This window comes from Bos mutus, chromosome 6 (genome assembly GCF_027580195.1).
Source record: "Bos mutus isolate GX-2022 chromosome 6, NWIPB_WYAK_1.1, whole genome shotgun sequence".
Classification (NCBI taxonomy): domain Eukaryota; kingdom Metazoa; phylum Chordata; class Mammalia; order Artiodactyla; family Bovidae; genus Bos; species Bos mutus.
The window spans coordinates 17,174,649-17,192,466 of record NC_091622.1 but is presented as its reverse complement, the minus strand read 5'-3'; the positions used below and the strand labels follow the sequence as shown (position 1 = coordinate 17,192,466).

Below are 17,818 nucleotides of genomic sequence, written 5' to 3'. Positions count from 1 at the left end.
CCCTGACTCACCCCGAGCCCTGCGCGTGGCGGCGGCGGTGGTCCAGGCCGCGCACGCAGGGCCTCTGAGGACTCATGGCCCGCGGAGGGGGCGGCCATGGGCCTGCTCACGGAGGCTGGCCGGCAGGCCTTCCGTCCCAGCCCTGGCCTGGCCTGTGGATGCAGGTCACCATAACCAACTGTAGAGCATCAGGAATTTCACTCTTTAAAAAAAACTTTTTAAATGTTTTATTACAAAGCGTCTTTTAAAAAATGCTCAGCACGTTAACTCAAACTGGAATGACAAACGTTAGATTGACAGTTTGGGGCAAAGGCTGTGCCTTGTTATTAAAAAAAAAAAAAAATGGGTACATATCAATGCTCGTTTTAACAACTGGCATAAATCCCACTAATTGGCTAATAAAAACAGATACAAATACAGAACATTTAAAGTAATAACAATTCAAGTGCTGGGCTTTTTACAACAAGGGGGTGAGAAGGAAAGAAATGAAAATTCACTGCAAACTGGTCTGCTGAAAGTATCTGTTAAGGTTACCATTAAAAAAAAAGAGATCATAAGAAAAATAAAGAGGACTGCCAACTGCTGCCCACAGAGTGGACTGGCTGTTAGGTTTATTTAGCTCTATCAGACACCTTACAAAGACAGAGAGGCCACTATTGTTACAGGTAATTCACAAGAAGCCACTCAGCAGACGAGATCTCTCTCAAAAGGAGGAGGCTTCTTTTCATTTCGTTTTTATTTCAAACAGTTCCAGATCTTTGAATTTTACTTAAAAAGCTCATAGCTAGCAAAATATACAAGAAAAATAAAAGAAGTGTCAATTTAAAAAAATTCAAGTTTAAAAAAAGAAGCAAACAAGACAGATCCTTTTGCACTGTTAAATAAAAGCTTGAGGAGAAGAAGAAACACGAAGCCGGAAACAGAGGGAACTCTTCCCCACATTCCTGTGGGGACGCTGGAGGCTCTGCTGCAGCTGCTCCCAGTGCTCAGGTGCTTGGGGCAGGCGGAAGCAGCCAGGTTACTGTCCTTGCCAGAAGGTTACAGATACGGATGCAGGACGCTCTGGGAAGTGCACAGCGGAGTGGGGAGGAAAGCTGCTCAGCTGACCCAGGGCCTGCTAGCATTCTCGTGCTTTTTCTTTTAAAAAAACCTTATATGCTTTACTGTGGAACTTGGCTCTTGCAGTAGATGAAAGGGGGTTGGCAGTGATTGTCTTTATGGATCAGCGTCTCTAGCAGTGACCTCAGGGTGAAGTTGGTGTCATTTCTCCTTTGGGGTCGACTGGGCAAGCCGTGGAGACTGGGTTTTCAACAAGCTTCCATCTCCAGGAGAGGTCCCGGGGTCGCTGCCTTGGCTTTGCACGTTGGGAATGAGCTTCGTTTTCCACCTCGAGAAGGAACAAATAAAATGTTGTTAATGCGCATTTGCCACAGACCTTTACGGATTTTGAACCTCAGCTGCATACAGCACGTCTTAAGAGCTCTGCATTTAATTAATCCTCTTTGTTGATCTGGTGATAGCTAAGACAGATTGCCCTAAGGTAGCCCTAAATCCTGAGATTACGTTAGAGAATAAGTGTACTTTACTCAAGTGTTTACCTTGGTTCCATGTAATGTATATATATGTACAGAGTTATGATGGGAAATACGCATAATACTTTGGATCACGGTTCTTAAAAATAACTCTGAAAAACGTCAGAAGAGAATGGCCAAACATGAACCGTAATGGCGGGCCACGGCCAGCTCGGGAGGGTCTGTCATTCTAAAGTGTTTGGTCTTTTCAGTCCACTGTGGGGAGCTGTTGTAGGACTCTGCACACGTGCGTATGTGCTAAGTCACTTCAGTTGTGCCACACTCCTTGCGACCCTGACAGGATACTAAAGCACACTCAAGTGAGTGAGTGCCCCACATTCCCACAACAAGCAGCCGTGCGGCCGGGATGTCTTCTGTCCGCTCATATTCAGTCTGAGGAGCATAAGCTTCTCCAATATTCAGGCTTCAATTCTCAGTATTTTTTTTTCCCTTTATAACAACTAGGATCTCTAATATTATGCTTGGGATGTACACTGAACAAGTATTTAAAGATGTTGCTAATGACAAGAGCATTCAGAAAGGATAATCCCTAAATCCCAAAAGTTTTAATAATCTTAGACCCAAAGAGTGATTACAAATAAAACATTGCAACAGAATCAGAGACGAAAGGAAAGCAAAAGCACCCCCAAGTTCAGCTCCTCTGTGGAGCACATCCAATGCCCCTCCTTTGCAATTGGGGAGACAGCCTCGTCCAGCTGCAGGGAGGTCACCTCCCCCACCTGGTCCCCTGGCAGCTCAGACGAATCTCAACTGTCTGTGCTGCAACGTCCTTTCATTAGCAAACATTTCCTTGAAAAAAAAAATTAATTCTAAATAGTGGAGTGCATTCCTTTATGCTTTTTGAGTAGAAAGAAACCTTGGAGGAGAAGTAAAAGGAAACTTTGAAATAGTTTAATAATGAGAAACTAAACTCAGGATGGTGAGTTCCAATCCACATGGTGCTGTTCAGAGAAGAGTGGTCCGAGCCCAGGGGCTGGGAGGAGCGGTGCCGTGGGCTGTGGTGAGGATGGGCGCGGCCAGTACCCTGGAGGGACGCGCGGAGCACAGTGAGTCCCTGCGTTTAGGGCTCTGACCAGCTACGTGTCAGCGTTATGATTACGGCCACCACCACCAGTGCTGTCCCTCAAGATGACGCGTCATCACAACTGTGAAGAGATGTTTATCTGGTGGCTAGTGAGTAGGCAAGTGGAAGCACGAGGGGAGGAAAGCAGCCACAGAATGCTGCCTTCAACACAGCGAGGTCTTCAGTGACAGTTTCAATTCCTCTCCTGCAAGACTGCCCTTTGTCCAATTGACAGGAAAACCATGCTACAGCTCTGTGGTTTTTAAAAGTTTAAGCAGAGTACAGATGCTTCACACAGGAGGATGGAAGTGCTGCAAAGGGCCTGGCTTTCCAAGGAGATGGGCAGAGCCTGGGCAAGGAAGGGGTGGAGGCACTGCCCACAGATTCCTAGGCACAGGGTGCTTGGGCACCCCTGACTCCCGGAGCCAGGTCCATTTCCTAAAAAAGCCAGTTCTTTCTGTAGTGTCACACATTCCCACCATTATTTTATTACCACAGTATCCTCTTACAGGATCCTCCTGGAAAGCTGGTTCCAGAGGCGCTCTGTACAACTCCAATCAAAAAGTGCCTCTTTCCCACCTTGGATGCTCTAATAGTGTAACTAGTGTTTAAATAAAGTGGTAAAGAGACTGTCTATCAAATGAACACCTTATTTGAATCTGGTTGGTCCTTTAAAATATAAGGTTGTCAGGGGAGACCAGTTTTACCCCAAATGGGAAAAATGGGGGCCTTCCAGTGTTGCTTTACAGATATATAAAACAGGTCAAATCAAGATTCTTTTCAAGAAACCACAGGCATGAGGCTTGGGAGACTGGAGACTTCCACATCTAAGGCTTCACTGGGGGGCCTGTGGCTGAGGCTGGGCTGGCCAGGCAAGCCCCAGTGCAGCCCAACCCAGCAGCGGAGTCGGTGCAATCAAAGCTGCAATTACTGTGCCCGCTTCAAAGGGAGCTTGGAGCCCCATCTTACATGTCAGGCTTGGGCTCCCTCCGCGAGGAGTCACCACGTGGGCCATTTGTTGAGTGACTCTGAAGGAGGCACAAGAAAACACCCTCCCCCCACCATCCAGCTGAAATCCAGCACTCTCTCCTGGACTGAACTCCAGTCTTGACAGAATATCCTGCTAACCAAATGGAACCAGGAGCCCAGACAGAGTTGCTTATTAAGAGCCCAAGTGCTAAAGGGAAATCTCAATTTCAAGACGGACCTGTGTCTGGGAGATGACCTTGGCTCAAAAGATGTGAAGAAAGGGAAAGGGGAGATGTCTTCTTAAGTGCAAACATCAGCCTCTATTGGAAGCCAAGTGCTTTGTCCCCCCTTATCCTTGGGGTTCTGTGGCCCAGCCCTCCCCCAAGTCTGTCCTCCAGCAGAAGGGGCAAGGAACCAAGCCCATCAGCAGGGCCAAGGTGGAGAAGAGGAGGCCTGACACGTGATGAGGACCCACCCGGTCAGATGCTGCCACATGGGCACAACACACTGAGAGATGCCTTGTCATGTAACAGCACCTCCTCGTACAGAAACAGTGAGGAACACACAAAGGTGGTTGGAATAAGAGATCCTTCCCCTCCCAAATGTTACTAGCAAGGAGCAGGAACTTTAAAACGTTTTTAGTTATGATGTGAAGTTTGAGGAGAGAGCATCAGAGATGAGTCTGTGAAAGGTGAACAGGAGCAGAGACTTTGTAAAGAGCGCCTGCCTCTCCGCAGCACACCACACACCCCCTGGGCACGGCCAAGTTTTCCCGCCTCACCTCTGGGCAAACCGACACAAGCCTGCTCTCTTGGGGCGGGTGCCCCTCTGCATGTGTTTACACAGCAGACTTCTAGAGCAGAGAGCGAGCATGGCAGAGCTGGTCTGCCCTGTCCTTCTAGAGGGGATGGAGGCATTTGCTCATCAGTGACTGGTCTGAGGGACCCCTAGAGATTCGCTGGGGCTCCTGGTTCCCCGTAGGTCACAGGAGCTGGTGAGGAGGAAGGGACAGTGTGGGCTGAGCCCGGCGGCACCAGGCGCTGGGACAGACACGGCGTCATGCAACCGTGACGGCTCCGCTGACTTCGGCCCATCTGCAGAGAAGGACCGGGCTGTGTGAGGCGAAAGGCCTTGGCTAAGGTCACCATAGGGGGCAGAATTAGCTTCTGAGCCTTCAACCCAATTTCTTTCCACCGTACTGCAGAGCGGAATTATCATTCCTTTGCTTCTCGCCTGTCCGCCTGCCATACCCATGAGCCAGTCAACAGCACTGTTATGACAGTGGAGGTGGTGGCGGTCTACATCTAGACCACTGTCCACCCCAAGATGACCTGCTCTCAGAGCAGGATGGAGGACAAAGAGCATGGGAAATTAACTGGGAAATTAAATCTCTAAGATTTAAAGTATCTACAGAAGGCAGGTTCAGGTCTTTGAAAGGATTACCCAGGATTTGAGAAAAAGAACGATAATGTGTGGCTGGGAAGGTTGGTGCTGTCTCTTCTTTCTACAGTGGAGTTAGTCCTTAAGTCCCAGCATCAAGCTAGCCGGCCCCCAGTCCCCAGCTATAAGCTCTGATGCAAGATGATTCCACAACGTGGAGGAAGGAGGGAGAGGTCAGGGCCATGAGGGGTCACTGGCCTTGGGCTTGGACGCAGGTCATATAGACCAAGGCAAGGTCACTGCATCTGTGTGGTTTCTTCCCTTGTGGTCATTCAGAGTGAATCATTATCCGGGCAAGCAGATTTTGGCAATGTTAAGATGACTCTGAGGCAGGCCTGTAACTATTAATAAACTGCTCTAGGGGACTTTCTTATTTCCATCTGCAGCTACTGGCTTCTCTTCTCATCAGCCCTTTGCCTCTCCCTTGTGAGGAAGTACATCACATTGGTTGGCGGGGCCTCACAGATCCCACCCTAGACCCTTATCTCCACGGGAAACACTGCAGAAATATTCTTGAGGAAAGTTTTGAATAAGAGAGCCTCAAAATCCATTTTACTTCTGTATATCAAAGTGCTTCAGGAGGACAGTATCTATGGAGACTCATACCCATTTCTAAATTCTTTATCCAATTCACCTTTTCTCTCTACAAGTTCTCCTACACTAAAGATGCTAACTTCACCTTCTAAAAGTGAGGCAATAGAACTAGCGCGGGCTCTTTTTTCTTTCCACTGTCATTTCTGTATGTGTAGGAGTCTGTGAGTCTTAAGTATACTAGGGAGGTGACAATGCGTTACGGGTTCTGAGCACGAGCTCTGAGAATACTCAGTCCTGGGCTGGGTGAACCCCAGCCTCTATCACATCACCTGAGTTATCCTCAGCAAGTTATGTAAAAACCTCAGTCTCCTCACCTGTAAAATAGAAATAGCGATAGTCCATCATTACACCTCATAATGTACGCTGAGGGGGGTGAAAGGAGATCATCACCCATGACAGATTACATGCCTAGCATCTGAACGGTGCAGTTGAGTACTGGTTACTGTGGTGGGTGGAGACGTGAGCTAAAGAGAAACAGAGCTAGGTCTGAGCCTGACACCGCTGCACGCCGGCCGCACGGCCCTAGGCAAGTTACTGACATCTTCTCACCCCTCACACAGCGCCAAGACCCCTCCCCATACAGGACTGCCACAAAGCGGGGCGTAGAGGCTTCTGTTAGCGCATCCAGGACGGAACGCGCGCCGTCCAGCAGTGTTAGTTCCGTTTTTGTTGTTCCGACCCCATGTGGCACGTTTGGGGGTAAAAGCAACTGTTGTATTATTCACAGAATTTCTGGTGGAAAATTAAGAATAGAGAATTCTGCAAAGTCTCTCTTATCAAATGTATTATAAAATATCTTCTACAATGTCTACAGAAATGCAGTGGTACCTGGGAAAAGTAATACCAAAGGGCAGCAAAAATTTTGTTGTTATATTTACAGAGGATATATCTAAAAATTTAGAAAACTTCAAGTTAGATTTGACTTAGGACTTAAACAAAAAAGTTGGCACTACTGTTTGACTGAAATGCTTTCATTTCTTCCCCCTCATTCTGTCAAAAAAAAAAAAGAGTGACTTTGCTAAGGCAGGATCACCTCAGATTATTAGACTCACTCCTCGGATCTAAGACCTGGCAGCTTCAGACCCACAGAGCACAGCTGAGGAAGTGGAAGGGCCTTAAGCTCTCACTGCAGTAACAAAAGATTCATGCAAAAAAAAAAAAAAAAAAGGCACATTTACCCTTCCTAATAAGAGCACCTTCCATACGCCAACTCAGACTCTATTTAATGTATATATTATTCAAATAAGCTTTGTTTTCTGGTTCCCAAATCCACAAAATGGATCTGAAGGAACATATTTACTACTGTCAGGGAGAGGTACGGTCCCTAGTCAGAATGAGAAGACAGTAAATTCAAAAGAGCAGATCTTTAGAAATCCCCTATTATTTGGGGTCATTTACAAGTGTCAGATACCATCAATTCCTTGTTGCCATATACCATACAGTACATTACAGAATAATGGCATGAGGTATTAAAAAACATTTAAATAACATGTACTCTGCTGAACAAAGAGCAGTACTCACAAGAGTTAAAAAATACATGTTTTGATACTTAAACAGGTAAACCTAGAGTTCGCTAGCAAACTCCATTATCCAGAAGGAAAATTCTGTTTCAGACAACTCAGTGAGGAAACTGTTATACCAAATTTGTCCAAAATATTTTATTCTGTGAACTATTCTTAAGTGCTTGGATCTTAATTTCACAGGTTTCCATGGACAATACTGAAGACCATGTGTCTCGAGGGTTGTAAGAGCCTTGTTCTTCTCTCTACTATCATTTTTTAATGGCACGTGATCACTCCTGCTAGCCAAGGGGTCAGTTTCCTATTTGTTTCCCAAGGCAACTTAAACCTGATTTTAGCTCTTCTGACCATTCAAGAGCGGCACAGAACTGATGGGAAGGACACTGTGGCACTGCAGAGATTTTCAGAGCTTTCACTGTAAGCATGATCCTCTGCCTGTTCCTTCACCAGCGTACAGCCGCCGAGATAAATCACCACGTGCGCTAGACTAACAGCTCAGCCCCCGGTGCATAGTGCACCGAGGTGGCCATCTGCCTGCCCCCCTCTTGATTATTCCAACGCCAACACACCCCTGGTTTTTTCACTTTCTCATTATCAAAGCCTTCATTTCTACTTTGAGACTTTGGACAAGCCTTCCTGTTTCCTAGGTATTTCCAGTTTTACTAGTCTGTAAACAGTTGGCTTTGCTTTCTAACTTGACCAGCCAATCTGGGAACCAGAGGCTCACTGATAGTTAATGTGGGTGACTACATCTGTCCTCGGGGAACAGAGTTCAGGGCAAAGATTAAGCAAAAGTGTCAAATTCACTAGGGTGAGCTTCAAAAACTGTATGAAGTAAATGTTTTTTTCAAGGAGACTCCTGAAAATATTTAGACCTCTCCCTGACTCTTAGGAGCACACAGCCAAGTCTCAGGCTTCAGGCAAGTCTCCTGGAAGACCTTCAGTCAGTTCTGAGGAGGACTCCAGTCCAATCAAATGGAAAGCTAGAAAAAATTTTTAAAAGATATAAATCCAAGCACTGCACAATTAACTATTGTGCTGTCTACTATACTAGAAATTACTTCTCCCACACACCTGTTGGCCCAGGAAAATAAAGGCTAAAGTTTTCATTTAGGAAAAAATATTTTAAATTCTCAGTTTAGCAAGTGTATAAGGTAAAGATTATTCCAAGGCCAAAATCATAGTGTAGTGTGTCTGTATATGGGTGCCTGTCTGTATCTCTTGGTGTGCTTAACTTTTTTTTTTTTTAAAGGTAGCTTGTTTTTAAACTAGCCTTTTGGTGTTATATGATCAAAGGAAATACACTGAAATATCATAATTTCAATCTATATAATTTTAAGATAATGGACTTTTTATATGTTTTGCTAAAGTAAATATTAGTAAACCAATCAGTAATGTTTTTTAAGTTAGTAAATGGAGAATAATAATCTTCTCCACCTTTTCAAAAATTTTTAATTCTTTGCTGCTTCAATTCCTCATGAATCTTAAGTCAGGAAGAAAGGCAAGTACTTGATGCTCATCTTTGACTTCTGACAACCTTGAGATGTTACGTATTTCAAATCTAACATGTACCAGAATACTGGAAACTCACAACTTGATCATTGTTCTTTCAAACCCAGGAATTCTTCCATGACTGGACAGCTCAAGCGTGACTTCCTACTCCAGGAAGCCTTCCTTGATCTCGTCTGATTTGTGTGTTAACACTTCTGGTTCTCTTTAACACAGTGTGCTGTATATGCTTCCTCTCTACCGTGCGCATATTATTTTGTAATTATTCATTTATACGTCTGTATCCTCTTAAACAGAGAGTTCCTCTGGGAATGGGCAGGGTTCATTTAGCAAGTCACCCCACTGCCTAAAGCAGTTCTTGATTTGCTCAAGTAGACCTCACTGGATGTTCACCAAGTGAACAAACAGTTGGCGTTTAGGACATTGGCCTTCACGGGAGTGTGTGTGCAGTCTCACTGCCTGGGGCCCTGGGCTCCCGGCATTCCCACAAGTGAAGAGTCAGTTTAAAAAAAGCTAAGGATGAATTTGGATTTCTTCAAAGATCCCACAGCTTGGAAATCACCTCCGATTTGGAGGAATGTCTTTTGTAGATCCTAATTCTAATTATTCCTAAAGTTGGCTACAAGATGTTGAGACTGGGTTAATGCTAATTTCTTTGTTTCAACTTGATTTCACCAGAATGACTATTTTTATATAATGCACAAAAGTTGAAACACATAGGCAGATGGGGACACAGCTGGGTGTATGAAGCAACTCCAATGGCATTTCCCACCGACAAAGTGAAAGCATTAAATGAAGCTCGTGTCTTTTAAGGAGTAGAGACAAGTTCTCAGACGGCTTTTGTTCACAGAGGAGTCTTTTCCCTATAATCCACCATATCCCATGCTAGTTCAGAGTAATGAGAGCTCCCTACCATTTGAGCTACATCACAGACTTCTAAGCTCAGTGATCTAATTTAATGGGAATTTCTTTTAAGGAGAGTAGGGTAATGGTAAATTCATTGTACAGAGAGAAACCCTCTCAAAAATCTCTTCACGTTGGGAGTCACAGCATCTTCCCCGTCTGGGCACTGCGTTCCATCAACTTTGCCTTCCTGCAGGGACAGCCTGACTCCAGGATTTCCCTTCAGAGCTGAGAGCAAGCCCTAAGAGACCTCACACACACTGTGGGCAGGATCGAGCCTAACCAAAGACTCCATCTGTCTTGGGCTCCTCTCTAAGGTGGAGCCAGCACAAGTGGGACTGAAGTCTGGCAGACAAGAGGCCACGTGGCGGCATCAGTAGGGAAGCGAAGCCTCGAACGAGAGGCAGTGCATCTGTCGCTCATTCCGGGGGTGGGGGGAGGTGACCTGCACAGGACTGAAGAGCAAGCACACCGTGCACAAGTTGTTTTCAAGATCATACAGGCGCCTTATTAGTTCTACAGAGCCGCTCCACCCAGACCTAGAATGAGGACAGATTAGTAAACAGAAAAGAGACTTCGAGTCCCTTTACTAACACTTGGGAGGCAGGGCAGCCCGCGGAAGCACAAAGCAAACCAGGAAAAGCTGGAACTGGAGGCAGCTGGGAGCTTAGAGGCCAGGAAATAGTCCTCTTTCACTTCTGCCTTCTGCTGAGGGACCGGAGGCTCCTGACTTAAACCTAGTGCCCCAGGTCATCACATGGCACAGAGAGGGCTAATGTGAGAGCCTGGGTGGCCTCACTCCCAGTCTAAGCTCTTTCTAACAGCGGGATGCTCTGTTGCCCTGGTCTTCCGTTTAGAACAATACACAGAATACCCTCCATGGAAAATAATCGGTTATTACTGAGTGTCACCTCCTCAGAAGGCCCTTTATCATCATCATTCCAAAGCCGACCCTCCGTCACTCCGCTTTACTTGTGTTACAGCACTTCCATGTTTCTGTTTTTAATCAGTTGCCCTGCCAGCAATGTAAGCAGTACAGAGCAGGGACCTCCGGAGCCTCGTTCAATGGTGTGTATTTCTAGGTATTACAGAGCTAACTGGCATTTATAAAGTGCCCAATAAATGCTGGATAGTAACTAAACAAGTCAACTGCTACCCATAGAAGTTTCTGAATTCTTAAAACAAAGAAAGGGGTGGGGAAACAGTAGGGGTAGTATCATTCCTAATTTGCTGAAATCTTTATGAATGCAAATCTGACCTCCTCTCTGCTTAGTAACTCTTATCAAATGACTGGCAGCGCAGTTCTCTAAAATAGGATAGTGTGGAGGACAGGACTTCAAAGGCTGCATGACTGATCCAGCACCGAGAGGGGAGAGGAACACTCAAGACTCTGATTAAGTGCAGCCCAGCTGACAAGAGCCAAGAATTTTTCTCTTGGGGCTGGGGGAAGGTAAGCTTTGTTGTGCTTTTCAGGAGCAGGGCAGAGGGGACACCTTGACCTCAAAAAAAAAAAAAAAAGCAAACACAAAAGTGACAAGGAAGCATAATGATCACTGTAACATTATTTTTTAAAAAGGAGATATTTGGGGTACATTCTAGGACAAAAAGGCATTTAGCTAATCTTGGAATCTAAAATACTATATAATCATAAAGGACACAAAACCAAATATTAAAGTCTGAAGTATAGAAACACATTTCTGCATGATTTTTGAATAGAAACAGCATTAAAGATGGTGGTGCAAACAGAGGACAGAGTAAATCAGACCATTATCAGTCCTTAGCATGTTGTGCTTATGAGGGTTTTCCATTTAGAACCAAGCATTAAAGGGGCTGCTGTCCATACCCAGGTGTTCAGTAATTAAAAGGACAATAGTCTTCAAAAAATAAAATGCGACAAAAAAGGTACAAAAGCATATGTGTTTACTACTAGAACTATTTCTAAACTATGATGCCCTAAGTACCCGGGGACTGGGCCTGTGCTCCTGGTAACCCAGCTACAAGGCCAGCTCAGAAGAGGTCCTCAGTAATAGCTATTAAGCTAAATTAAATATGAACATCAACTGTGACATTATTTTGCTGATACCTGTTTGGTCACCTGTATGAAGGTCTGATCTTTATACCTGGAGAAAAGCCTGCCACTAACTACTACTTTATAAGACTTTTGATATCATAAAACAATGATGAAATTGTGAAGAACTCTGGGACTCTGAATAAAGATGAAGAAAGGCTCACAGAGAAGAGGACAGCTGAGTTGGGTCTTGGTGTGGGATGGAGGGACGAAGGGAGGCCACTGATGATAAGCAAAGAACCCTAAGGGGTGGCGCTTACTGTTCCCATTTTAGAGTGGAGGGAAATGAAGATTAAGAACCTCAAGCTGGGCAAACAGTGGATGTAAAATTCATATCTATTTGGTACCAAAATCTCTGCAGGCTTTCCTAGGAAAGCCCATTGAAATTTTAGCACCAAAATTAAGTTCTAAAAGTTTAAGTGGTCATCTGGTTCTAGTCAAGAACTAAATGACCCACAAGCTAATGCTCTTCTCCTGAGAAACACCACACTCAGGCAGAGGAAATGGGCTTTCCGAGCACAGGGACAGCATGTGCAGCAACCTCCATCTGTCTGGGGACGCAGATGATTTTGCTTGTATGGAGCACAGGACGCATGGCTGGAGGTGAGGAGAGGCAGAGCATGGAACCTCGAGCAGAGGGTAGATGCAGGCCAGCGCTAACGTGGTCTACACTGTGTCCTTCAGAGGGGGAGGCACTGGCCCTTTTCAAGCAGGGAAGTGGACCATTCATTTGTGTTTCAGCAAATCCCTCTGAGAGCAACACAAAGAACTGGCAGAAATGAAGTCTGGCAGCAGGACAGTTATCCAAAGGCTAGTACAGTAACCCAGATGGAAAGTTAGAGCACCTGAGCTGAGGCTGTGGACTGCTGAGTGTGAGAGGAAAGACTCAAGACAGACCCCAAAGACCAAGTTGAAGGGACTGGATGCGGGTTCCGAGAGAGAAGAGAATCAAAGGGAGCGCCTTTGAGAAGAACTGAGAATTCACAGACACGCCATGAAATCGAAGCGTAGCAAAGAATGAGGCAGTTTACAAAGCCGGGTTTCCACCAGGGATGCTGGTCACATGGTCAAAAATCAAATAACTACAATAAGCAGGAATGAAATAAATTTAGATATAAAGATGAAAGCGAGATCTAGCAATGGTTACCAGTAACGAACTTGATAGTACAATATGGTTAATAAGTCCTCGAGCCATATATTTAAATAATAGAAAAAAATGAAGCCTCTTTCTCCCTAGAAATAAATACATAACTTGTAAGCCTCTATATATCATCCCAACTGAGAAAAAGTCTCTACAGAGCAAAACCTTCCAAGTCCTGGGCCAGTGTGGGCCTGAGTTCCTCCAGCACAGCCCCCGGTTTGCAGAGTAAGATGGCATTTTGCTGGGTTTTGTTATTTGTCTTTTAAGCAGGCAGATTGCCACTGGTTAGTAAGGAATGTTTGACAAGAGTTAGGGGAAAGGGAATGGAGAAAGATTAAAGGGGCAAAAAAGGGAAGAAGAGAGACACATACTATATTGCAAGTCTATAGCCGGTATAAAAACCATCAGATGTTTTAAAGCACTGCTTGGATTTTGGTGGTCTTTCCTCTTTAAAGGAGCAATGCTGAACGGCATCAGTATAAGCAAGAAGATTCACAAGCAAGTGCCTCTGTTTATAAATAACGTCAGTAGGACCAGAGAGTCGTTCTTACCATGTTTCAGATGTAGGCAGCTGTCATTCTTGGACCTGTACCTGCAGAAAATTGTGTCTTTAACAAATTTTTATTGAAGAGGTTTTTGTACATTCCAAATACGTAGTAGCTACAATATAATGTGGACCTCTTTGCTTTATTTTTTATGGTTCTTATACCAGCCATTTTTTATTTGTGCAGTACAAGTAGAGGCCTTATCTTTAATGAAAGAAAAGGGGAAATAAATAGGACCTCACTGATTGATGCCTTGAATTATTGTACAGGAAAGATAAACCCTAGCATCATGTTTTATATTTTTAAATAACCCCAAACCATAGAAAAGATTCTCCAGGGGATACAAGGTGGCATATCACAGGGTCATCATAAAAAACTGTAATGTGAGGAATTATGCAACTAGAAGAACAGGAGTGTTAAAGCAAAGAGAAGACACACAACAAAAGCAAAAACAAAACTAAGGAAAAAAGAAAACAATCACAGTTAACAACGAGGATTCCCGGTAACAGGGTTTGGGGGAGCTTTTTAGAGGTACCTTCACATAGTCACATTTAAAAGAAAGGTCTTGCAAACATTTTAAAAGAATTTCAGGAAGAAAAGCCGAGTTTAGGAATCACAGTATAATTGAAAAATAAAGCAGTGTATAGAAAGATGCAGACTGCTTTAAAGGTGTTCCTCAGAAGCAGAGCGGGCTGGGAAGTCACACGGGGCCTACCTGATGTGGATTCCTGTAGCTTCTCTCTCTTCCTCTTCTTTTTCTTACCCTGGAAGAAGACAGGCACACTGTCACAGACTGCACTGTGAGCACATGGACGCACGTGATACAAAAGGACAGGCAGGCAGTCAACTGAGAGCTAAGACACCTCAATATCTCTTTCTTTACCATCTGTACCTAGAAACCGAGAGCAAGAGAACAATTCTGATCTGTGACCTTTGTCTTTTTGGCTTCACATTTAATATTGTAAGTGACCACACACACACAGGCTAATGATGTCCCAGGGCTGTGGTGGGCTTCCCTGGTGGCTCAGGGGTAAAGAATCCACCTGCCAACGCAGAAGATGCAGGTTCAGTCCGTGGGTCGGGAAGATCCCCTGGAGAAGGAAATGAAGACCCACTCCAGGATTCTTGCCTGGGAAGTCCCATGGACAGAGGAACCTGGCAGCTACAGTCCACGGGGTAGCAGAGAGCCAGACACGACTTAGCAGCTAAACAACAACAAGGGCTGTGGCCACAGACACCACCTCCCACTCAAGGAAAGCCCACATAAGGAGGTACTCCGGTACTCCTTTTATTGCTAACCATCGCACTTAGAATCCACTTCTGGTAGAGGTGATGATAAATCTTCCTTACTATGAATTCGACCATGTAATTAAAAATCCACTATGTTAACAGGATCTTCAGCCCCTGTGGCACAGACACGACATAACCGAGACAGCAGTAGGAGGGTAAGACAGAACCTGAGAAAACTCAAAAGGTAATTGTAGAGACTTATTTATGGCAGCTGAAGACCTTGCTTCCCAAAAGACATAATAACATGAATATGCCTGCAATTTAAAATACATTTCAAAATCATCTTAATCACATATTTGCATTTTAGGTCTATTTATCCTGGTTTAATTTTCTGTTTTCCTTCATAATTACTTTCCCCTCAAAAATAACTGTAACAAGGCATAGACACAGTATGTATTCCACTTATATGAATAGTAAATGGCCAACCTAGATTAGGATGGTCTTTTCAAATAAGTATAACAGAACACATATCACATCCAGTTTCTCTGTCTGCTGTAATAATCACATTCACAAAAAATAAAACCATAAGATTATATTGAGTATATTGTATACATATATAAAAGTATGTATTTTTATGCACCTCAAGATAGTTTTTTTCCGTGTCACATGACCTGATCTTGGGAAAGTTGACTGAAACTGTCCTCTTAAAAACTAAGGCAAACAACAGATATTAGTAGCCTTGGGAAATGGCATACCAAAAATAGTGGAGTCGTCTTTAAGATGATTAAGGTACTCCAGGGAGAGGGGAGCGGACAGAGGAAGCACATGCTCCTCATAGGCATCTACTGTCTCCCTTTCAGATGCGATGACATGGTTTTCAGAAGGCGCAATAAGGTAGTTTCACGTACACGGAGCTTTCTTCCTCACCTCCTCCTCCTCCAAGCTCCCATTCACCCTTTTAAGATTCATCTCCAGTGTCATTTAGGACTCTTCTCTGAGAGCTTCCCACCATAGCCTGACTCCTCACAGGGGCCATGATGAGCTGTGTCCCTGGGCCGCTGATCACAGGGCTGTTAGCACTGCCTGAACCTCCGCTCGTCTCTGCCACCCAGCACATGCCTAGCACGTGCTTAGAACAGGCAACTGTGGCCTGACATGTCAGACTAATGTTGCTTTTGTGAAATCACCTGTACTATATTCTAGGAATACACCTGTGCTTCAAGAGAACTTACCTTTATGGTAGACAAAATTAAGGAGTTTGGATATATTTGTGTTAGAATACACAAAAACAAACAAAATTTCATGTGTAGTAAATAAACTTTTCATGAAAATCATAAATAGTACTGGGGTTTTAAGCACTACATTTAGAAGCTCCAATAATACAAATATAACAATACACCTAACAATATATGTTCACTGTTGATTTATGAAAGCCAGTTATAAAAATGAAAGTTATAAAAACAAATTGAAGCTTTACAATCTGTGATGCCTTAGGGCATTCTAATATTAAATATTGAGATATATATTTAATATGATCTCAGTGAGCATTAGGATAGCATTCTGACAATGAAAAGCTAAGTTACAGGGCATATATCTTATTTAGACTGTATTCTTGTACTTCTAAGAATACTCCGTAATATCTTTAGCTAAATTGATACCACTTGATTGACTTCTGTTTGCCTTAGTAATTAACAGGCTTATTTTGATTATTATAAAAATTTTAAGTTACAAAGCTGGGGTTCCCCTTCATTCAAAGAGATCCTAAAAGTCAAACTGTGCAAACAACTTCCTTTAAAAGTTGTGCCAAGGAAAATCTTTAAAGGAAAATTCACATTACACTGGTCTTCCTTAAAAACTACTTCCCATCTCTCCACATGGAGAGGAGGGTAGAGAGAGAAAAATAACATATGTTTCTTTTATCTCTTTTTATAAGTGGCAACTCACTCTTTAAGGATCAGAAACTTCATTCAAAGACATGATATCACCTGTATGTAGAATCTAAAGTACAACACAGATGAACACATTTTTGACACAGAAATAAACTCACAGACATACGGAACCTTTGGTTGCCAAGGTGGGTGGGGTGGGGAAGGAAAGGATTGGGTGTTTGGGACAGATGCAAACTATTACATAGAGGATGGATAAACAACCAGTTCCTATTGTACAGAACAGGGAACTCTATTCAGTATCCTGTGGTAAACCATAATGGAAAATAATATTAAAAAGTGTGTGTATATATATATACACACACACAGATAACTGAATCACTTTGCTGTACAACAGAAATGAACACTGTAAATCAACTATACTTCAATAACATAAAACGAAAAAAAAGACATTCAACATGCAACACTTAATCTATGTAAATTCTCAGCACAGCAAAGCTCTCCTAGGGGGTCAAAGAAGGAAGACCATTCTTCCCTACAGGCCAACCACATCCAGAAGAGACCCAGGACAGGGTTAAAGGAGTATACTTTAGGACTGAAACCGTTTAGGTGGGGGATTGATCTTCCCACTTAAAGGGCATCACAGAGGCTCTATCCAGAAAATACAGTCCAGAGAACAGAAGCCCAGTTCTGAGAGGAAACTCTTCAACTAAAGCTGTCTTCCTAAGGAGGCCCTGGAAGACCAAGCTGGTCTGTCTGGGGGAGGGAAATGGCATAGACTGTGCAGTCTGGGGGACTTGGCTGTTCCTTAGCCACTACATAGCCCCAGACAAGTTACCTAACCTCTTGACTCTTCAATTTCCCTCATCTGTAAAATGTAACAATACTGTTTATGTCACAGGATTATCCTAAGGACTAGAAAACAACACACAAAGCATTTAAGACAGTTCTTGACAATTGGCATGCAGCAGTTACTAAAACAACCAAGACACAATCCAGAAGAGTCGATGAAGCTGCTGCTCCCAAGTCACAAATAGCAGGACTCTTACTTCCTATGTCAGACTTGTATCCAATGAGGAGGCTCCAAATCCTGACCAGTAGGGACTTTTTCTTCCAACATGTTAAAGGAGACTGTGTCCCCAAAGTCTCTGTGCCTCATTATACGGGATGTATGACCTCATACTTGTGGCCCCACAGGATCATGCACAGCAATGGCCACACGGTAATCTACATGTTGATTCATGGATTCACCATTCTTAAAAAGGACAACTACATCTAATAAGAAGACTGTCCTAGCTGGCACTTTGAATGCAAGCCTCACAAGAAACATGAAAATGATCTTCAAATTTTTAAATTAA

The 17,818-nt window shown here is 43.8% G+C and overlaps 1 protein-coding gene across 6 annotated transcripts in view; it reads right to left on the bottom strand.

The window, feature by feature from the left end:
* Positions 1–755: 755 nt before the first annotated feature.
* The window catches only part of LEF1 (lymphoid enhancer binding factor 1), a 116,513-nt gene continuing 99,450 nt past the window's right edge, over positions 756–17,818 (bottom strand). For 3 of the 6 annotated variants that reach the window (XM_005896241.3, XM_005896243.3, XM_070372027.1), the window contains 3 exons: positions 14,060–14,108; positions 13,351–13,391; positions 756–1,387 (listed from right to left, as the gene is read on the bottom strand). In XM_005896241.3, the coding sequence (XP_005896303.1) occupies positions 13,357–13,391; positions 14,060–14,108 (84 nt within the window). In that variant the 3' untranslated portion in view covers positions 756–1,387; positions 13,351–13,356. The remainder of the gene's footprint in view (positions 1,388–13,350; positions 13,392–14,059; positions 14,109–17,818) is intronic. The other 3 variants (XM_070372025.1, XM_005896242.3, XM_070372026.1) reach the window with 1 other exon arrangement.